At 50.5% G+C, this 23,163-nt stretch overlaps 1 protein-coding gene across 2 annotated transcripts in view; it reads left to right on the top strand.

Annotated features, from left to right (window-relative positions):
- SH3PXD2A (SH3 and PX domains 2A) overlaps positions 1-23,163 on the top strand; it is a 234,714-nt gene that overhangs the window by 101,971 nt on the left and 109,580 nt on the right. For both annotated transcript variants that reach the window (XM_047072698.1, XM_047072697.1), the window contains exon 4: positions 18,237-18,313. In XM_047072698.1, the coding sequence (XP_046928654.1) occupies positions 18,237-18,313 (77 nt within the window). The remainder of the gene's footprint in view (positions 1-18,236; positions 18,314-23,163) is intronic.

Raw genomic sequence — 23,163 nt, 5'->3', positions numbered from 1 at the left:
TCAGAATTTGGTTCACAGGCGAATAGCACGAACATCATCTGAGAGCTTGTTAGAAATGCAGAGTCTTAGCGCCACCCCAGACACACCAAATCACAGTCTGCTGTGTGCTGGCATGCACAGGAAAGTTTGAGAAGCACTGTTTTAAGGTCCAGTGAACCCTTCCATAGGCTGACTCTGTCCTCAGGACTTCCCTGGTGTATGGCTATCTGTGTAATATAAACCACTGAACCTGCTTCGGTGAATTAATTTCTGACCCAAGCTTCACACAGGTAACTTGGTAAGAGCTATGCAGACCTGAGTTGCCCACCCGTTTCTGGCACCCTGTGGGATGGGGGCGTAAGTTACTGCATAGCCTCTGTCCCCCACCACCAGTCTAACCTGGAGGACACTTGGCCCCAGTCACACTCCCTCATCAGCTCTAAGTCAGGACTCTGTAAGCTCCCACTCTTGCAAGACAGGGTGAAGTTTGGGGCCAAGAAGATGCTAAGGTTTTTATTTCAGAAGTCTGTCTGGATTGGGGGTGGGCGAGACTGTCCTGTGAATCCCTTGTGGTTTTGAAGATGGCACGGCACAAGTATGTCCAAAGTCTGTCTGTCCAGTTATACTGCAGGGTTAGGAGCAGGAAAAGTGCTTGGGTCTCTCTGAAGAAGTCTCTGGCAAAAGGGTTAAGACAAAAACAAACAGACAAACAGGCCCTGGTTTTTAAAAGGAGAATGTTTTGCTCTTCTCTATAAAACAATTATTGCAAACCTAAGCTCCACAATAAGGGAGCCAAAGGAGGAGGACTGAGATGAATGAGTGACTGTTAACTTGGTGCCTTCTCTGCTTGGCAAGGTTTGTACTCCCAGCTGCTTCTTTCTGATCTGAAAAATGAATTTGCAACTTTAATAGTTGGTAATTGGTGAAGATGGCTAGTAAGGCCTATGTGGCTAGCAAAGCTGTTCTCTCTTACTAGCAGGTGGCCCAGAGATCACTTTTTGTGGAATTGGCTATAGGGGAAAAGTTGCAAACAGCTTCCTGAGAAATGGTGTGCCGCTTGGAACGTTTAGCAAATTAAACAGTTGGTTATAAAGGAAAGATTCCTCCCTAAGCATTATAGCTACCATTTAAGTACATACTTGTGCCAGATATCGTGCAAAGTGTTTCTGTGCTTATATTGCCTCATTTAATGACAGCTACTCGCTTTACATATGAAGAATCATGGGCTGGAAGGGGTTTATGACTTGCCCATGGCCACTCAACTAGTAAGATGCAGGGCTGGGATTCAAACCCAGGTCCTTCCACTTCCAAGCTCTTGACCACTCACTATTCTCTATGTCCTGGCTGTGCTTGCTGCAGAGTGAGCTTGACCAAAGATGTACTGCCTGGAGGTTTGCTATATGAAATGTGGGAATACTACCTATACTAGAGTGTTTGCATTTCTTTAAACTATATTTCAAGTTGTGTATGGTTTTATCAATTAGACATTGATCAGCTTTGTCCTTTTTTGGGCACTTAATAAAGTGTCACATTCCTACAGTAAAGGTCTTGCCTAGGTTAGATTATTTTCGGCTACTTTTCACTTAACCTACCCAAGTTTAGCCAGCCACCTAGTGGCCAAATCTGGAATTGCAGGCATAGTTACCAGAAGGGAATAATTGCAGGCTTTGTAAACACATACCCATAAAGTAACCATGCAGCAACAGTCATCACAGTTTAGTAAACCATGGTTCAACAAGGAACTAAAATTGAGGAAGAAAGACATCCTACTTTACCTTTGTTTCTCTCTGTGGCCCTAAACCAGAGAGTTTTCATTTGGGGCACCAAGTAGAACCTTAGGAAACATCACATGGTTTTACTTGCTCATTTCTAAAACTTGGTGTGAGAGGAATTCTGAGCCTACTTCGCTGTTCCTGACAGCTCTTCCTCCAAAATTAGGATGGTCTCCTGTGCATTGTAGTAGATCGCAGTGTATTCATTCAGATATGTTCTCATGGGGGCATAAGAACAAGTCCTAGATCTTTCTGAGCCTGAGTTTCCGCATCTGGGAAATACTAGGATTGGACTTGATACTGTCTGGGTTTTCTCATAGTCCCAATATTTTGCAATCGAATAGCTTTTAAGACCAAAGGGATAAATGTTCAATGATGAAACATCATACAAAAGAGAAAACATTTAGGGAAACAGAGGTCTCGTAGGCCCACCTCACATCCCACTGCATTGACAGAATATGGCTTCCTCTGTATAAGGCCAGCTTTGTGCCCTTCCCCCCACCCCCCGTTTCCTTTGGAAAGCGCAGAAAGCCCCCTTGTCTTGAATGCTTCCCTGCAAAGGGCTCCTGCTGAAAGACTGCACACACAGCCAAGACTTTGACCTTCACCTTTGAACCCCTGACTTACTTGGTGAGAATGAGTTTTTATCCTTCTCTCTCTAGGTTTTGGTGGGGGTGGGGAGAATCTAGCTAGGGTTAGCAGGAATTCAATGAAAATATAAATAGAAACATGGTCTATAAATAACACTGCCCCCAAAATATCTGGAGACATGAATACCGGCAGACAGCGGACAGTCACAAATCATGACGGCCTGGACAGTGAGTGAGCTTTGTTCATTTGCTTTGGGGTCTCTTGGGATACTCCAGACTTGCCAGTGGGTCCTAGAGAAACCCTGTCTCTTTCTGGGCTCTAGAAACGCCTTCCTTGTTCACTGCCCTCACACCCATCTTCTCCTAAACCTGCTTTGTGAGCAGATACATGTAGTGGAGCAAAGTAAAGCTGCCTGGAATCGGACCCTAGCTTTTAGTCTCAGTACTGTGTGACCTGGGGAAATTCAGAACGGATCTCTGGGCTTTCTTCCTCTGTGGTCATGGGGATTTTCAAAACTGGAGTTTTGAAGAACAGGAACCGCGCCTGGTTTTATCTTGGTTAAGAGGGTGGAGTCTAGTGCCAATCCCTGTATTGCCGCCTCTAGCTGTTTGGCCTTGGGCAAGTGACTTAACCTGTATACTTCAATCTCCTTGTTAAATCGCGGGATAATGGTATCTGCTTTGTTGAACTGTTGTAAGGAGTAAGTGAGTTAATATTTTCAAAGGGTTTAAACCAGTGCCTAACACATAGTAAACATATATAAATGTTTATTAAATAAAGAAATAGGGGCGCCTGAATGGCTTAGTCGGTTAAACATCCGACTTCAGTTCAGGTCATGATCTCGTGGTTTGTGAGTCCAAGCCCCGCGTCGGACTCTGTGCTGACAGCTCAGAGCCTGGAGCCCGCTTTGGATTCTGTGTCTCCCTCTCTCTCTGCGCCTCCCCCATTCACACTCTGTCTCTCTCAAAAAATGAATAAACAAAAAATAATGGTGATAATAAGGAAGGAAGGAAGGAAGGAAGGAAGGAAGGAAGGAAGGAAGGAAGGAAAGAGAGAGAGAGAGAGAGAAAGAAAGAAAGAAAGAGAGAGAGAGTGAGTTACCTGGTACATAGTAGTAGCTGCTTAACAAAGTTGTCAAGTGAATGACTGAATGGGACCAGAACTGCCTATCTTGAGTCAACAAGGGTAATGTAATAAGATTGTGTGTCAGTTCTTTCTAAGCCCAGGATGCTTTAAAATGTAAGTGGGGTTTTTATTCTTACCTGCTGGTGTGGCAGTCTGGCAGGAGTTAGGTACAGTCCCTCCTTGTCCTCATCCATTATTTCTGCCTTGGACACGCTGCATTTTGTTTGCCTGGGAGAAATGCCTGGAGCTCGTGCATCTTGGCAGGTAGAGAACTGCTCGCTCTGATGCATTGCTCTACAGTAGCACCAGCCTCTCTGTGTAGCCTCATCCCCCATACCCTTTTTAGCATGACACCCGCATTTTGCTTAGTGCCGGCGAAGTTCTTTCTAGCAAAGCCAGCTCTTACATAGACCAACAATGGTGTAGCCTTTTGCTATGTGCGTGCCATAAACATAAGAGAAAAAGAAAACAAAGCTCCCTCCTCTCGAAAAGCAGCCTGAATGCTCCAAATATGTCTGATTCAGGTAACCCAGGGGCTCTCTCATGAGCAGTGCTGGGCCTGGGTCAGTGACCTCGTGCTGTGGAACAAATTACATCCTCCCGCCCCCAATTTAGCAGCTTAAAACAATAGCCAACATTTCTTATCTCAGAGTTTCTGTAGGTCAGGAATTCAGGAATGGCTTAACTGCACAGTTTTCATACCACATCTCTTGGGAAGTGACGGTCCAGATGTCAGCACAAAGCGTGACTGGGGACTCAACTGGGCAAGACAGCTCACTCACATGACCGGCAGACTGGTGCTGGCTGCCGGCAGGAGACCTCGGGTCCTTGCCATATGGACCTCTCCATAAGATGCTTGAGTGTCCTTACAACATGGTGGCCAGCTTCCTGCAACATGAATGATCTCAGAGCAAGACAAGAAGGGGGCTGCGATGTCCTTTACAACCTAGTCATGGAAGTCACCCTGTCCACGGGGAGGACACCCAGGGTCCTGCTGCTTCACAGATGAAGCAGTGTGAGAGGGGACCGTGTGAAGTAAGTGACCTGAGGTATGCGTCACCAGGGGCCACCTTGGAGGCTGACTACCACAGACTCCTCTGAAATGGTGTCAATGGTGGCAGCTCTTGTTGTGGGGTTAGGATTGGGGTAGAAATTAGAAGTAGGAAAGACAGCTGAGTACGGGGCCCAGGGGAATATAACCTGTCGGTGCAAGAGCTACACAATCCACCCCAGAACCAGGCTGATGGACCAGCTGCCCTGCCGAGTCCCAGCCTGGCTGCTAACTCACTGTGTGAAGTTGGGCAAGCCATGGCCCTCCCTGAGCTCAGCCTTGACCCCAGAGAGTAAGGGGTCTGGACATGGTGACCTGATCTCCTGGTTTTAACCCCAGGATCCATTTGGACTGTGGTGGCTGTCAACACTGGTGAGAACACGGGCTTGAGCTTGTGCTATGAGTGTCCCACCAGCGACTAGGCCCAAGTGTGCCGCCCGCCCCCTGCCGTGCCGTCCCCGACCCTCAGCGTTAAGGTTTGAGGGAGAAGTGCTTTAGAATGGGCTGATGGTGCCTGTGTTCCCCCCACTCCCCCAGGTAGACACTGTGGTCCTTGGCCTTGACGGTGCAGGAGCTCAGGTGTTTCTCAAACAGTACAACTTGAATGGCTCTGCTTTGCTCTGTGTGGTCCATGTGATCAAACTCCAGTCACCCATTCAGTCTCTTTTAATACCACTTGTAACCTGCATCCGTAACCTCCCAACGCATTCACTTTACTTTAGCTGGATCCTGTTATCTCTGGACCGTTGCTCAGGCTCTTCCCTCCTTCTGGAACATTCTTTCCCCTTCCCTTGCCCTGGCTCATTCCCACTGCGTTTCAGGCCTGTCCTGCCTCCTGTGTATCCCCGTTGTAACAGGTAACACTGCAACGCAATGCCCACACAGACTGCATCCCCTGAGAAGCAGGGACTGTGTCTGCGTGGTGCATCATCACACCCCGGCCCCCAGCACAGCACCTACATTCAGGAAGGCTGGATTGTCGGTGAGTGCGTAAGTGGTGCTGGGTGACCGTGCTCATGGGGTTGGGCTGAGGTTAAGACGTAGCTCTTGGGGGAGCGCCTGGGTGGCTCAGTCAGTTAAGCGTCCGACTTAGCTCAGGTCATGATCTCACAGTTCGTGGGTTTGAGCCCCGCGTGGGGCTCTGTGCTGACAGCTCAGAGTCTGGAGCCTGTTTCAGATTCTGTGTCTCCCTCTCTCTCTGCCCCTCCCCTGTTCACGCTCTGTCTCTGTCTCAAGAATAAATAAACATTAAAAAAAAATTTTTAATAAATAAAAAAAGACGTAGCTCTTGGGGAAGGCAGACCAAGAGGATACACAGAGAAAAGGTACAGAGAAAAGAAGGAATAGAGCAAACTCATTAAGAGCCTAGGCGCTTCCAGACGGCCTAAAGAAAGAGGCCATGGCACATTAAATTTCAGCTCTGCCGCTTACTCATTTTGTGACCTTGGGCAGGTAACTCAGGTCACTTTTCCAAAAATCAGTTCACCCATCCATAAAATGGGAATGGCAACAGTACCCAGTACCTAGGTCATAGATTGTCATCAGATCAAATAAAAGAATAAATGTAAAATACATAGCACAGTGCTTATCTCACACCAAATACTTGGTGAATGTTACCTATTACTTTTATGACGCTCACTACCCTCGCCGGAGGGCGGGGAACCACAGCAACTGTGTGGGTGGGAGGGTGCTGAAGAGAGTTGACTGGGCTCAGTTCTGCCAACAGAGCCAAAGCTCAAGAAAGGCAGTCTTTGGGGGACTGTGTCCACCCAGAGGGAGCCAGGCAAACTTCCCTCTGGCTGGCACGGCCAGGCCTGTGGTTGTGCGGCTGTTTTCCAATGGGCCTCTACATCCTGGGGATTTTCCTCTGCTACAGACCATCAGAAGTAAACTGTGTCTTTCAGCATCACCCTTGGGACCAGGGCTGCCCCTGCCTGTCCACAGCCTCCTGGGCTGGCTGGGCCTTTCTGTTGTGTCACTGTGCCTTGGAGGCCCAGTACCCCTGGCCTGCCCCCCACCACTGGCCCCTGCTGTGGGCCAGGCCACAGGGAGAGGCTGCCGGAAAGCTCTGCCCAGCGTCCCACCGTCCCCTTTCCTGAGGGCAGCCTCCCCTGGCAGGGAGGAGCTGGGGCTGCTGGGGCTGAATAGGGCCTTTTATTCTCTGGCTCTCACAGGGAGGGTGCTGAGCCACTGCCCACCACGCCCGCCACACCCACATCCACACGGTGGGGACAGCTTGGCCCTGATGCTGGGCTCTGAGTTAACCACACTCTCTGGCCCCACTCTGTCTGGGTCCTGGAGGGCGAGCCCATCCCGCCTGTGGCCCCCAGCATGGGCAGGGTGAGCTACACGTGCTAGTCCCCTCAGGGGTGTGTGTCTGTGTGTATGTGACTGTGTAAATGAGAGAGACAGTCTAGAGCGAGAGGGCGTCAACACACACACACACACACACACACACACACACACACACACACCCATACATCCATTCAGCAAATGTCAACTGGGGACCACTGTGTGCCAGTCCTTGTGCTGGGCCCTGAGGATACAATAGTAAATGAGACATCATACAAAGAGGTGAGACCATTACACATCGCAGTGAATTCTGGGGAGGAGACAGTGGAGGGCTGGGAGAGAGGCAGAGAGGCCCAGTACTGCTGAGGCCTCCCCATGCGTTCATCTGAAGTATGGAAGGTGATATCTGTGCAAAGGGCCGTGGGGACTGTGTCCTGGGAGAGGGGACGTATGCACACAGGCCCCGTGATGGGAGAGACCTGGGCGTGTCTGTGGCATTAACTGATGCCCAGCATGGCTGGCATGATGAGACCTGATTGCAGAAGGAGGCATGAGCCACACCCTGTGGGGCCTCTCGGGCCACAGAAAGGAGTTTAGATTTTATTCTCCGCGCACTGGGAAGTCACTGAAAGGTTTAAGCAAGGTTTCATTTTAAGAATGTTATTTGGGCTACTGGGTGGAAAACGGACTGGGAGTCAGACAGACGAAAGGTCACCGTACGACTCACGGGCTGTTAGCCAGACATGGAGTGATCTGGCCTTTCCCTTCTCTGTAACAACAGGCACTTTGTGTCGGACCCTTCCTGCATGCCCCGCTCTGTGTGCTGTGCTTGTCCCGCGTGCTGCTTCCACTTGGTGTCTCAGCCCTGTAATCCCACATGGCAGATGAGAAGGCTGATGCTGGGGTCTGTTAATGTCCCCAGGACACGGGTTCAAAAGGCCTGGGCCTCTCAGCTCTGCGACCCACCCTCTGATCCTACTGCTGGCAGATGAATGGTCCTAGATTTTGATTTTTTTTTTTTTAACCTTCTCACTGGACCAAGAATAGGAAAACACAGCTGGAAGGTGAAATCAGACCAGTATGACTGTGGCTGAGAAGGTCAGTGCCTTTTGCCTTTGCCACCTGGCCCACCATTAGTATACATATTACACCGGTTTACCAAGCACTTTCTAGGCTGTGCTCTGCCGTGTCCAAGCTGAGCTCTGAATGAGACCACAGCCTTTGCCTTAAGGAACCCCAGTGGCATCCAAGTGGCAATTGTCCTCAAGTGTGGCCACTTTAAGCACAGTTATAGTTAATCCCAAATCCTCTCCCTTCCCTGGAGCTATCTGGCACGTCTGAGGTCATCCACAATGCTCTATCTACCTCCCAGGGTTGGACTGGGCCGGGCCAGCCTATATTTCCTGCCAACCCATGGTGCTCTCGTGGCCAACATCCTTCCCTAATTTGATATCTACTGGGAATCCCTAGATGCCGGCTTCCTTCCTGGTGATTCATAAGACCTGAGCTGCCCTTGTCTGGCAGCGTGTAGTGAGAACGTATAGCTCACTATACGTTCTCTCCAAAGTGAGAACATATAGCTAATGAAGTATCTCCAGTCTATATCAGGGCCGAAGACCAACCCTGGGCATTCTCCAAACAAGGGACAACAAGCTGACAAATTCAGAGGGTTTGTTTCTGTGAACACGGCTCTTCCCAAAGCTAATGCTGTAGGTAAGCATTTACCCTTGTTGACAACAATTAATACAAGTATGTTCACATTTCACAGAAAAGGGACTTCATTCCAGGGATCAAGACTCACTGTGCCCTTCAATTTGCTGCAACTTGAATCAAATCATAAAGCATATATTTTTAAGTAAGTCTGGAGAAAATAAAAGTAAATGCCACTGAAACAATGAATGTGTCAGTGCCCCCTTCTCTGTGACACATACCACCCAGGCTAGAGTTTCAACATCCATACTAGTGTAGAAGTACCAACAAACCCCAGCTAAAATCTGCTCTGGTGTAGTGAAGGTCTTCCGGGGTGCAGGTGATTCTGTTTCTTGGCCTGGGCCCTGGTTACCTACGTGGGCTCCATTTGTGAAATTCATTGAGCTATACACATGCATGTGCACTTTTCTGTGTGTGTATTATACTTCAAAAAGAAAGGAGTTTTAAAAAAGGAAGGAAAGCTAAAACAAAAAAATTTTTTAAAAGGGTAGGGGCACTCTTGGATGACTCAGTTGGTTAAGCATCCGACTCTTGATTTCGGCTCAGGTCATGATCCCACAGTTTGTGAATTCAAGCTCCATACCAGGCTTTGCGCTGACAGTGTGGAGCCTGCTTGGGATTCTCTCTTTTCCTCTCTCTCTGCCCCTCCCCTGTTCTCACTCTCTCTCTCTCTCTCAAAAAAATTAATTAATTAAAAAAAATTATTTTAAAGGAAAGAAAAAATTGTTCTGGTCATAGCTCTGTAAGGCTGCTCGAAAAGCCTTCAATTCTGTTTGATTCAGTCAAGATGTATTAAAACCTCTGATGTGCCAGGACTAGGTGTTTTCTTTGTAGCAGACACCCATAAATCCCATGGGGCCCCATTGAATGGGGGAATAAAAGATTTTGTTCCTTTAAGACTGGCTCTGCACTGGGGAATGGGAACCTCCAAATCAGAATTTCGAAAATCATTTTTCTCTCCTGGATGTGATGGTTCTTACTGTAAGCATGCTGTGGCTGCAAGAGGAGTTAAGGTTTCCATCTGTGGCGAAAGCCCCCTGGGTTTTTTCAAGAGTGTTTCCCTGAGCCTGTGGGAGATGGGGCGGAGAGTGCCGTGTGGGAGGCTCGCCTGTGGGAGTCATCCTAGCGCCCCCAGGTGGCCGGGTCAAGTAAGTAATCGCTGCCTCTGTTGTGTGTTCTGTTCTCTGCTCTCTGCTCTCTGCATTGGACTAATGGAAGAGCGTCCCAAAGGAGAGAAATGGGAGCTGCGTGGGAGACACAGTGTTTTTAGGGGGCGGGGGTTTGAATCAGGAAAGGTTGCTACAGGCTGAAGGGAGCTAGTGTCTGGCCTCGGGTGGGGAAGATAAGTGACAGAGGGTGCCAGGGAAACACTATACTGCTCAGATCCCAAGCAGCCAGTGAGGAGGTGGGCGGGACCAGGCTGTACGCCCACCCCCCATGCTACCCCACCTACGTGACCTTGGATTGTCAGCTCATAAGAGATCCCATTTGCTCAACGTTTGTGATGGGCTGGGCTCCGTGTTAAACGATTTTGTACATCAGTTCATAGACTCCTCCCAATAATCCTCTGAGTTAGGCATTACTGTGCCCATTTTGCATTTTGAGGAAACTGAGATTCAAATAGGTTGGGACTTGTCCCATATCACACAACAGTAAATGGCAGGGCCAGATGTACTAATCAGGAACCTCTCGGTGACAAGGACTAGATCCATCTCAATCTGGTGTAAGAAAAATGGGGAAATTTATTGGTTCATGTAATTGAAAACTTCAAGGGTAGTGGTTTCAGGCATGGCTGGATGTAGGTGACCAAATCGTGTATCTCTCTAGCTCTCAGCTTTGCTTTCTTTGGCAATTTCATTCCCAGACAAGCAGTCCCAAATGGTGGTGGCGATTTGCAAAGATACTTCCTAGCAACTTGGGGTTCACAGTGTGTGAGTTAGCAGCTCCTGAGGAAAAAGTACTTCTCTTTCTGGTAGTTGTAGCAAAAGTCCCAGGCCGATTCTCCTTGGACCAGTTTGGGTCACACGCCCATGGCTGGACTATACAGGTCGGTAACTCCAGGTGTTTGGGGTGAAGTGAGCCCCACTGAACTCACACAGCCTGAGAATGAAGGAGGGATTGTTCCTCAGAAGAAGCTCAGGACACTGCAGTACAGACGCTCGCAGGCAAACCCACAGATGCCTGCCATGCGAGACTCTAAGCCAGAGCTGTGGGGTGGAAACTAATGATTCCTTTTCTTCCCTACAGGCATTGCCTGCGTCTTATCACTCTGTCTTAGTCTGGTCGGGCTGCTGTAACAAAAAACACACAGACTGGGTGGCTGATAAACCACAGAAACTTATTTCCGACACTTCTGGAAGCTGGAAGTCTGAGACCAGGGTGTTCGGGTGGGGGTCTGGTTGCAGATTTCTCACTGTGTCCTCACATGATGGAGACCACAGGGAGTCTGTGGGGGTGTCTTTGATGAAAGAACTAATCCCATTTGTGAGGGCTCTTCCTCCAAAACCATCTCACTCCCCAAAGGCCCCGTGTCCAATATCATCACATTGGGCATTAGGATTTCAACATGAATTTTGAAGGGCTCAAACATTCAGACCATAGCACACCCCATGAGCGTACATACATGTCACTTTTTGCAGGGGTGGGGATTCCTCCAATAACCTTTTCATCTTCTCTCCCCAAATTGGTTTGGCAAAGAAGAGGCTCTCCTGGGTGCCGCATCAGCCAGCAGAGCCAGAGAGGACCCCCTTTCCACTCAGTCGGCTCTCTGACCCACAGAGCTTGCCTGCCCGCTGACAGCTCCAGAGACTCTCCACCCACTCTCTCCAGACAATCCTCTGACCTTCCTGAGGGTATCAGACAACACCCACATGCATGGCACTCGCTCAGTGCCAGGGATTGCCAGGGACAGAGGGAGTATAGAAAGTTATCCCTGCCCTCAGGGCGACTGCGGTCCGTTTAGGGATACAAGACTGTCATGAGTCAGGACAACTCTGTAGACGTCGCCATAACCCCCTGTAGCGGGTTGAAGAGCGGCCCCTATGTCCACATCCTAACCCCCAAACCTGTGAGTATGACTTCATTTGGAGAAAGGGTCTTTGCAGATGTCAAGTTGAGGATCTGGAGATGAGATCATCCTGACTTTAGGGTGCGCCTGAACCCAAAGGCAGTTGTCCTTATTGAAGAAAGGCACAGGCAGGTTTGAGACACAGATGGACGAGGGGAGGCCGTGTGAAGACAGAGGCAGAGACCAGAGTGAGGTGGCCACAAGCCAAAGAATGTCTGGAGCCCCCGAAAGCTGGAAGAGCCAAGCGTGGATTGTCCCCTAAAGCCTTAGGGGGAGCAGAGCCTTGCTGGCACTTTCAGACCTCTGGCCTCAGACCTGGGGGAGAATATATTCTGTTGTTTTAAGCCACCAACTTTATGGTAATTTGTTACAGCCGCCCTGGGAGACTAATGCACCCTTTCCCTTTTTGTCCTTAGATCCAATTAGACGGGTGGGAGCGTTGTTCATGGAGAATGAGGCCTCTGCATCATGCGCTCTGGGGCCTCTGGGCCTGCTGTGGCCTCTCCTGTTTCTAAGGCCAGTCCCCTGTGATGGTCCAGGTTCTCTGGACGGCCGTGAAGGGGGAGGGTTGAGAGCATCTGCACCCTGGGAGGCCAGCATGGCCTATGTATCTGGGAACCCCTAGGGAAGGTGAGAGGGGGCCCTGGGATGGTGACTCCCTGACAAATTCTCCAGGACAGCAGAGATCAGGGGCAAGAGTGGGGTGACTGCCAGAGGGTCCTAGAGGCTGACCAAGGAGGGCAAGACAGACATTCAAGGAAGGCTTCATAGAGGAGGCCTTGGGATGGAGAAGGAGGCCCAAGGCACCTCAAAGAACACCAGACTCCTTTCTGTGGCTTACAACACAGCTACACGGCCTCTCTTTAGTCTTTCAACTTTGCTCTGTATTTGCCTCTGGCTGAGCACTCTTGCCCCAGAACCTTACATGACTGGCTCCCTCTCCTCAAAGTCTCCACCGAACTTCCCTGACCACTAGCTGAATTCTCCTGCTCCCTAGGCAGGCCCCTTCCCATTACCCTTTTTATTCTTTTTTAGAGATGGGAGGAGACACATATGTATAACCAAACTACTTACTAGATATGAAAATTGTATACTGTGTCCCGTCCATGCACATCCTGTCCCCCCCCCCCCCCCCGTCTGTCTTGTTCACTGCGGTCTTAGCACCTGGAGCATCAAGACGGTGATGGAGGGATGGGTGGCACTCCAGGTGGCAGAAAAAGCAAGGAAGAGGGGTTCGTTTGAGGAAGTATACGTGCTCACATACACACTGTGAATCTTGACGAGGAGAGGCTGCCAAGATTACATCAGTTTGGACAGACCAAAAGAGGCCCTGAGACTAGTCCTTTCCTATTGCTTCTGGAGACTACGCTCTCAAATCGCCCCCCATACAATGGGTGCTTGCCCATCTGTAGGAACACATACCTGGTTCATGGAAATTGCCAGACTCTTCATGGCTGAGCCGTGTCCTCATCTCTCAACTTCTTGAAACAGTTCGTTCTGCAGAAGCAAGTGCCAATTACTAAGACCCATCAAGTACCACTGAGATGCCTCATTACATGCATAGTGTCCTGGGCGGGAGGAAGAAATCCCTCTGCCACCCAAGCATGGGGACCTTCCTGAGTCAAGGCCCCAGCTGTGTGTCCTGGCTCAGAGTGGACACTGCCGATGAGAAGGTCAGGCGACACGGGGGATTGGGGCAAAGATTGATCTCCCTCGGGTGATGCCCACTGACTTGTGGCGGATACCCACCCAACCAGAGCAGGGGTGGGGGGATAGGAAGGACAGGGAGGTTTGCTGTTTCAGGGAGCTCTTTCTTTCCAAAGTCCACAAGACACTGGTTCCCGCTCCTTCCCACTTTGCTGGTTCGTTCACTGGGTCATTTGTATCTGGTAGGCAGAGACCTTGGGAGGACCGCTTGTATGTGGTGTACCATGGTGTGTCCCACCGTCTGTGGTTATGGCTTACGTAGTTCTCAGTCATCCCCCGAGGCGGCTGATCCCTAGACCATAGCAGAGCACCTGGCATGGAGGAAATGTTAGTAATGCTCCCATCACACGCAGAGTAAAATCCTAAGTCCTCACCATGGCTCTCAAGGCCTCACTTGATTGGACCCCAAAGACCTCTCTGAATTCATTGCCTTCTGTCTCCCTCTTACTATATGAGCTGTAAAATCCCAGGTTGAAATCTCAACTTAGCCACTTAGTGGCTGTGTGACTTTGGACAGTCCTCTCTGAGCCACCATCCCCTGTGCAAGCTAGGGATAATGAAATTACTTGCTTCAAAGTCATTGTGGGGATTAAGTGAGAGAACCCAATGAAAAGCTCTTAGCCTGTGCCCAGCACGTAGTAAGCACTTGGCTACTATTACCGCTTGTCTCGCCCCTCCTCTGCCCCTCTCAATTCCACCATGCCCGCTGTGCAAATCTTAGGACTTCTGGAGGGAGCAGCCCTGGAGCCACAGCCCTTTGGTCTCCAGATGAGAATCCAGAGGAATCTGCTTCAGGGTCATGCAGCCAGCCTGTGGCCCAGGCAGAACTTGAACTCAGGACTCCTGCTAAGGCCCCTGCTCCTTCTCCTGGTCCCACCTCCTCAGCCCAGCCCAGAGAAGCAGCAGCAACAGGGACCTACACTTACGTGCTTGGACCCTGTCAGGCTCGACAACTTTCTTCTCCACTTTCAGGAGTGAGTTATGTCCTGAGGTCTATTTTATGCCCTGTGTGTAATCTTCCTTACGATGCTTATCATATTTCTGGGGCAGCATCTGCATGGCTTTGAAGACTCTGGCAGGAGCTATAAACGGGCTGAATTACATTTACAAGAGGTCTTCAATGCCCTGTGGTCTCGGCTTCCTTAATGGGGATTTTCCTCCTGCTCCTTTTTTTCTCTCTCCCTTTTAATACAGTCACCGGTTTGGCTTTCCAAGTGCGGTTTGGATTGCTAACAGAGAAGTCAAGACCATAGAATCCCTTCCAGATCTTCCCTCCCTCTTTCCCCCTCCTACCCTCTGCCGCTTGTGCCAAAGCCCCAAGAAAAGAAAACGTTGCTCCTGTCAGGATTTCAGCGGGAAGGAGAGAAACCCTGTTGGGATTCCAAAAAATCAGCCGGGAAATGGCTTGTACAGAAACTCTCCTCTGACTCTGCACCTGAGCAACAGACCCACAATCTTTGTGAAGGGTCCCAGAGGCACGGTGGCCTCATTTGCAGGGAGTGGGCATGAGGGGCAAGGTGGGGGTCCTGTACTCATGTGAGTGGGAGCCCACCTACCTCCCCACCTCACCTACCCCCATCCCCCCCTCTGCCAGTCTTCTGCACCGTGTGGAGGCCTTAACTTTTCCTCAACTATTTGCTTTTTGGCGGTTCTGTCTGCAGCTGGATCAGGTGATCTCTGCAGGTGATCTTATGTGATCTGTGTGTCTTATGTATCTGTGTATCTCAGGGGTACCAGACTCAGGGGTTTGGCCAGCCTTGAGAGGGGCTTGTTTGGAGACGGAGGGATTTTGTCTGCCATCTTTTCCCTTTCCTTTCTGTCCCTTGCCAGGATGAGAAAGGGCAGGAGTGCTATTTTTGGAGGATGGATAAGTCATGTTTCATCTCCTTTCAAAGGAGCGCATGGCAGAGCCAGGTCCGTGGGCCCGGGTCCCTACTGTGGTCTCTCCTTTGGTTTCCTGTGCTGCATAGACGAGTCCTCCAGGTTCCTGCGAGCTACCATTTGACCACTGGCGTCACTGGGACTGCGCGATCTCCAGCTCTTGATGTATGAGGCTCAGGTAGAAGGCTCAGAAACCCTGACCCAGGGAGTTCTGTCGTTTTGTCAGTCCCGAGAGCAGGCCTCCTCACGCTATGCGTTTATTTGCACATGTTGTCCCCATGGCTGTACGCATATGCTCCCGCGGCACGCAGGCAGTAAAGCGACAGGCAACCAAAAAAGGGTAGGAGGCACAGAGGCCAGGAATACCAGATCTGTGACATCTTCCTCCAAGGAAAAGAAGCTGTCTCCAGTGTCTTGATAAATCACGTTTTATCTCCTTTCAAAAGGAACACGTGGCAAAGCCGATTTATCTTGATGACATTGTCCAGTCTGCACAGCATCGTCCCTCTGACGGGGAGATGGCCTGTCTGCCTGGCTTCGGAGAGGAAGGGAGGAAAGAGAGCTTGAGGGACAGTCCAGGAGAGGGAAGTGAATGGGCCAGCAAGTACCTATGGGGCGCCTGCTGTATGCAAAGCCTCGTGCTGAGTGGGGTGTGGGTGCCAAGGGGAGGAAGGAGGTGGTCACATCTGATGTGGGGGGATGAGGGGCCCAAATGGGAAGCAAGTCACACATGATAAGATGAGTTAGATGCTCCCCGGTACGACTGGAGCAGGGCTGGTGACCAGTACTTCTGGTGGCCAGGAACTCAGGCTCTAGCCTTCCGAGGTCCACTGCCCTTGACCTCTGTCTCCGGAGGCTGCTCATGGGAAGGACTGGGAGCTTTGCTGTAGCCACAGGAGCGTACTCGGCGGGAAGTGCCAGAGATGTCCTGGCACTCTCAGATGTTCACAAGCAGGAAGTTGGTGACAAATACCCCTCACCCTCAGTTGGGATACCTCTGAGGTGTAGTCCATATTATCCCCAACAGACCTGAGCTGTGGCTACCCATAGGGGTGAACTGGCTGGGCAATTCTTCCTTCCCTTCCCTGTCTTCCCTTCCACTCCCCTCCTGCTATCTTCTGGGATCTGCTCCCAAATAAACCACTTACATGCCTCATCTCTGGGTGCCACCGGGGAAACAACTTAAACCAAGGCAATGCTTCGTACTTCCCTGGGGCCTGGATAGAAGAAACGCAAGTGGATTGACATGCAGTCTGTGTATCTGTTCACATGAAATGGCAATTATCTTAATTAGAACTCCTTGAACGCAAGTGTCAAAATCCATCTCCAATTAGTTTAAAAAATGATTTTATTGCTTCATGTGAGAAGTACCAGGTAGACCTTGGGTTCCAAACAGCTATATCCAGCTTTCAAATGATGTCAAAGGAATCTGCTGTTCTTCTCTTTGCTCTGCTTTTGAACCGTTCGGGAAGCATTTACTGAGCCCCTATTTCGTTCCAGGCACAGATCCTTTCTCTCAGTAGGTTTCCTTCTCGGACAGTAATAAATATGGCCACTAGAAGCTTCAGGCTTTCATCCTGCCAGCTTAGCAACTGTGGGAGAAAAAAACCCTCCAGCAGAAGTCTCAGGGCTGACCCTCATTGGCCCAGATGGGGACCCCTGCCCATCTCTGAGCCAATCACTGTGATTCTGGTTGGCTGGGCTGGGTCACAGCCCAGTAGGCTGGGCCTACTCTTGTTGCCAGGGGGTGTGGTTAGAAAACCCCAGGGACCGGGAATGGAGGAGGGAGGCTCTCCAGAGGGAAACTGGGCAGACTTGAACAACAGATGTTTGTTACAGCTATGGGCTGGGGTGTGTGTGTCCTAGGATGTGTCAGGCCCCTGATGGAAGGGGGCTCACACATATCTGTAACACACAGCAGAATGAGGTGAGTAACTTAGGAATGGACAAAGTATGTGGATGTTCTGGAAAGAGGAAGTTGCTCCTAGCTCAGCTAATCAAGGAAGGCCTTCTAAAAAGGGGACATTGGGGGTGCCTGGGTGGCTCAGTCAGTTAGGCGTCAGACTCTTGGTTTCAGCTCAGGTCACGATCTCATGGTTCGTGAGTTCAAGCCCCACATCGGGCTTCGTGCTGACAGTGTAGCCTGCTTGGGATTCTCTCTGTCCCTCCCTCTCTGTCCCTCCCCAGCTCATGCTGTCTTTTCTCTCTCTCTCTCTCTCTCTCTCTCTCTCTCTCTCTCTCTCAAAATAAATAAACTTTAAAAACAATGAAAGGGGCATTGACTCACATCGATGGCCATGGGGCATAGAAATGTTAACTGTGTCAGGACTTGAAAGTCAGACCAAGGAGATCAAACTCTGAACTGAACTGGCTGAAAAGGACTATACATTGATCTGGTTGTTAAAATTGAATTCAGCAAGCTCAGAAGAGCCTGCTGGGAAAGTCTGAGGGGCTGGCCTTTCCTGTAAGCCTTGCCCATACCTGCAGAGGGGTGTACCAGCCCATCTGCACAGTGGCCTGCACTGTTGGAGGTTGTGTGTACAGAGAGGCTGGAGAAAAGTCAGGCTGGGGCAGCTGTGCTCCCTTGGCATTGGCCTGTGCCCGCCCTGGAAATAGCCACCCACCTAAACTAAGAATAGGAATTCCTGCCTGACTGGCAGGAAGGAATGCTGATTTCTCAAGGAGGGATGGGCCTGAAAACCAAACATGGCGTGTGGGTTGGGCCGTCCTTTGTATTTATTTGTGAGGTCACTTGGGAGCCACACCCATGTCAGGGCATCGATTCTGCCATTAGACCCAGACAAGGTGATTTGGCCAAGATGGCAGCCTCTGAGGCTCCTGGGCCCCAGAGGTCCTGGGCCCTCAGCCTCGGGCGCCTCCTACCCCCTGGGAGAGGTGACTGCTCCTCTCTTGTTTTCTTGACAATGGGCAGAGGTGGTGGCACTTGGTAGCCAGCTAAAATGCTGAGAAGCTGAGGGAGAGGGGAATGAGCGTAGGTGGCCCAGGTCCCATGGCAGCCTTCCCCAGAATCAACTGGCTCACGAGCGTGTGTCTCTTCCAGGCAAAATCCTCTTCCGGAGAAGCCACATCCGGGACGTAGCTGTGAAGAGGCTGAAGCCCATCGACGAGTACTGCCGGGTAAGGGTGCGTCTGCAGGTGGGGGAGGGGCCGGTCTGTCTGCCAGAGAGTCTGTCCATCTATGAAGGAGAGCCATCTGTATAAAACTCTTGGCCGTGGTTTAGCAGATGCATCCTGACACCTGGCATTTCTTGGCCAGAGGGGTGGATATGACTGTCCCTCAGGGAGGGGTCGCTCGTGACTGGGCCACCCCCTGGAGCACATGGGCCTTGGGATCACAGCTGAGACTTCTTTTGGGACATGTCTATGTTTACAAAACACTATTTTAAATCACTTCCACCCACTCGGGAGCTCAGTTAAGGGGTCTCCTGCTGAAGGGATTCTGTATGGGACTTTTTGCTTGACACAGGAGAACTGTTTCTGTGAATTCCTTTCAGGACGTTGTTGGAACCAATTCTGAGTTCCAATAGTATCTGAAATATCGGAAATGCATATTTGTTTATTCACAGAAGTGTTGATGGTCACGGATGTTTGTGCACACGTTTTTATCGATGCAAGCGCTCACACTCACAGACACACAGGTGCATGTGCGCAGGTGCCTCAAAATAGCCACTGCCAGGGGCGCCTGGGTGTCATTCGGTTGAGCGTCTGGCTCTTGGTTTCACCTCAGGTCATGATCTCACGGTTTTGTGAGTTCAAGCCCCCGCATCGGGCTCTGTGCTGGCAGTGTGGAGCCTCCTTGGGATTCTCTCTCTCTCTCTCTCTCTCTCTCTCTCTCTCCCTACTCTGCTCCTGCTGTCTCTGTCTCTCTCAAAATAAATAAATAAATAAACTTAAAAAAAAAAAACAGCCAATGCCAAAGAACAGATGGGAGAGTGACCACGGGGTCATGAAACAGAGTCCCTTCCTCTTTCCACTTTGATTAGAGCCTAGGATCCCGGCAGCGAAAACGGCCTGGGCACCAGACCTCTGGACAGCGAGGCTGCCTGGGTTCAAAACCCTCACTAGCTGCATGAACTTGGGCAAGTCACTTAACTTTCCAGAGCCTCAATTTTCACACCTGTGTAATAGGGAGGAGGACAGTGGCTCCACAGACGGTAGTCGTGGGGATGAAAGGAGCAGGCACAGGCCAGGCACCAGCACAGTGTCCGGGAGAGAGGAGGCATTCAGGAGACACTGGCTTTTGATGATTATTATTAAAAGGCGTAAACAATACACTGTTACCACTGGCTTTGATGGAAATGGGACTTCTTAGTTCAGTGAAACTTGTGGAGTCTGACTCAAGACCCTTGAGGAGAAGCAAGTATGGGATAGTTGCAATGCTGGCATTAGGACAGGAAGAGCTGGGATCAAATCCCACTACCCCCCACTAGCTCTGTGACTCTGGGCGAGTTACTTTACTTCTCTGAGTCCCGGTTGCCTCCTCTGGAAACCAGGGTAAAGGCAACTCTTGCAGAGTTCACGAAAGGCGCTGCACAAGAGAATATGTATCATAGTGTTTGTCACTTCTGAAATGCTCTGTCCCTGCACGGAATTGTTGCTGCACAGTCCCTTGATGCACTAGTGTTTTACGATTCAGAAACACTACGTTTGGCAATAAAAATGTTTAAATAAGCATCAAGTTGCTAAAGGTATTAACTGGTGTCCCCAAGCCCGTAGGAAGACGAACACTCCCATATAGTCTCCATCAACCCAGGTTTCCATTTTGTGACTGTGCCAATTATACTCGGTCACACTGTCTGCCTTAACCTAAAGAGAATTCCCGCTGATGAATTGTCTGACACGAGAAGCTCCTCTTCTTCGGATCAATATTCATTTTTCTCTTTAAAGAGCATTTGCCATTTCCAGTTCAGTTGATGGCTGCCGCCCGAGCTTTTATTTCTCTTTATTCCTCTCCCAAGAAGTTAAATAAATGGGCAAAGCTAATGGAGGAGGGGGCGGGGGGGGGGGAGGCCTCTCCCAGCTGGGGATTTATGGCTCACATCAGCCTCAGCCTCCTGGAGCTGGTGGAGCCCAAGGCATCTGCAGTGGAAATGCCGTATCCTAGGCCATCCGGAGGAGGAAACTGATAACATCTTATCTCCTGGGATCAGGCTTTGAACAGGACTCCTGAATCAGGATGAGATTCAGGGGGGCTCTGGGGCCCCAGTGGTGCCCAGTTGGTGGCCGGGGGAGCCATTTAAGTGGAGTCTGCAAGAGGAGGGGCCTCCTAACCTGATTAGCACAGAGCCAGGCAGCAAGGAGGAATGTCAAGGGTTCACCAAGCAGCCAGCCATCTCACAGGCTGTAATTTACTCTGAGAATGGGGGGGGGGGGCGGGGGGGAGAGGGGGTGGTGGAGGAGGGAGGGGGAGGGCAGTGCAGAAGTGGCCTTTAATTCTTCGGAACTAGAAAGCTGGGGCCTGTGGTATGATTGTCTGAGACCTTGGAATGACCTTGGAATCATCATTAGGGATAGATAAGCCAGCAACGGTCCATGGTCACTGCCACCCAGCATCGTGCTTCACAGCTCTGCCTCCCGATTGTCCAATCTGTGGCCACTCAGGATCCGAGTGTCACTCATCATCACTGGCCCCCACCATGAATTCCATGGTCAGTGCCATGTGCAGTCTGCTGCATGGCCAGCCGTTCCCTCGTTCATGTCTATCCTTGGACACACTGCTGGGAACCTCTGGGATTTTTGTTTCCAGTTTCCATATGCAGCTTTGCTTGGCTGGGCAGCATCTTCCTTGGACTGCTGGCCAACGCGGGCTCCCAGTCTGGGATTTGCTGGGCATTCGGATGCACCCAAAACTGTGAAGCTGGCTCTGTGCACAGAGCAGCCAGCTCCTGTGCCAGGACTCAGACGCGGAAAGTCTGACCGCGCAGTAGACCTCCCCAGACTTCGGGCTCCCTGCCCTCGCCGGCCAGCCAGTCCCTCTGCCCAATGGTGGTTTCACAGCCCAAATCTCAGTGTTAATTTTAAACATATATGGGGCAGATTGGATGAGCGTCACGGAAAATTGACCGAGCACCAGTCGGGTGATTGTTTTATGTGGCACTTGAGGGCTGGGTGTCTATCAAGAGGGGTTCCAAAGGCATTTCTTTAGCTCCATAAATTAATTTAATGGGCAACATGGTTATGCGGTTAATATTTAATGATTCTGTGGCCTCAAAACGTCGAAGACTTTCATCTCACTAACAAGCGAGAGCTATACTTTAGGGGCTCCGACTAACAGTTTTATAAGTGACTCCATTTACCCCATTCCTGCGTGTGAAATACATGTTTGCAGTGTTTGTCTAGGGGATAAAATAAATATCCCAGGGCAGGGGGTGGGGTGGGGGGCAGGGAGAGAGAGTGTTTGAGAATGATCAACTCACCCTTTGCCATGGTAATGACGTTTATACAAGTCTCCATTTCCTGGTGGGTGCAACTAGAATTTTTTTTTTGCTGCCCAAAAAGCTGAGATTGCTTCTATTATTCCGCCGTCCAAGATAGACTTGTTTTCAGGATCAATGGTTTTCTTTGTGGGAGGGATGAAGGGTTGGTTGTAGTCAGACTGGGGGAGGGGGACAAGGCAGGATCTCCCCTGAAGAGGTAAAGATCTCCCCACGTGATCCTCCACATCTATCAGACTCATTCATTTTTATTCCCACTTCCCAGATTTGAAAACTGAGGCTATTTCTGGGACGTGGTTCTTAGTCCCAGGCATCTCCCTCCCACCATGCCTGGCCCATCGTTGGCTCTCACCTTAATAAAGAGGAAGGTTCATGTCCCAACCAAAACACATGCCTTTAAGAAGCACCGAGACTTCCTGGTATACTCAGTCCTAGATACAGGGAGACTTTGTTCTTATGGGCCCCCTTCTAAGGGCTAGCCTGGGTCAGGAGTGTTGCTGATGGGGACACGGAGGCAGAGAGCGAAGATTGATCTGTTCCTGCCTCCCACGTGGGCTGGTACTCTGGGGGAACCCAACTGGTAGAATATCTCCATCTCCACAGGCCCAGATAGACCCAGGCAAAGCATTTCCAGCCTGGGATAAAGCTGATTATGTCCCTTTCTCCTTGAAGACCCTCAGGGGAGCCCCATTGCCCACAAGAACCTCTGGGCTCTTGGCTGGCCCTCTGTGGGCTCATTCTAAGTGCTGCTCAGGCCTCAGCACCTGCCTCTCCTCAAAGCTCTGCAGTCCAGTCCGCCAGAGGTGCAGCCTTTCCCAACTAGCCAGAGTCCCTTAGGCTGCCACGCCCAGGCCTTGCTAGTCCTTTTCCTTCAGATGCATTCAGCTCCCATGATGCCCCTCCTAGAAGCCTCCTGACTCCCCAGGGAAAGCCAACCACCCTTGCTGTTCCACTCCCCAGAAAACTCTGTGCCTGCTTCCATGCAGCACACCTATCCTCTGTAGGAGGGTGATTTATGTGTGTCCACCTTCTCTGGACCAGGAGCAACTGGAGGGCCACATCTGTTATCTTTGTGTCTTCAGTAACAAGCAGGAAGCCTGGCTTCGTGTGGGTGTCCAGCCAGTATCTGATGATAAAATGCAAGGATCACACACAAGCAGAGGAAACCTGTGAGGACGGTGACATGTCCCCGAAGCCCCCAATGTACTAGGATCCCTTGTGAAATGGCTTAAATGCTACGAATTAGATGCTGTTTCCATTTCAGAAGGATTTGCGGCTACACCCTTCAAAAAGAGAACTCCTGCGTTTGATTCAGAGAAGTTCTGTGAGCTCCCAGCTTCCTAGACAGGGATTCAGGAGGAACATTCCAGGCAGGCTAGAGGCGGCCCAGCGGTGGGGATGGGGGCAGAGAGTGGGCGTGTGGCCAGATGGGCAGGACTCCAGCCCCCTGTGTCACACCCCCACCCGTCCCTAAGTCCCTGGGCTTTTACCCAGAAGATTTACATTGATTAGAAATCAAATGATGCCCCTGGG

Source organism: Lynx rufus, unplaced genomic scaffold, assembly GCF_022079265.1.
Source record: "Lynx rufus isolate CCGP_SWC_20201006 ecotype Redwood Valley unplaced genomic scaffold, mLynRuf1.p SCAF_11, whole genome shotgun sequence".
In the NCBI taxonomy this organism is placed as follows: Eukaryota; Metazoa; Chordata; class Mammalia; order Carnivora; family Felidae; genus Lynx; species Lynx rufus.
This window is presented reverse-complemented; position numbering and strand designations above follow the sequence as displayed.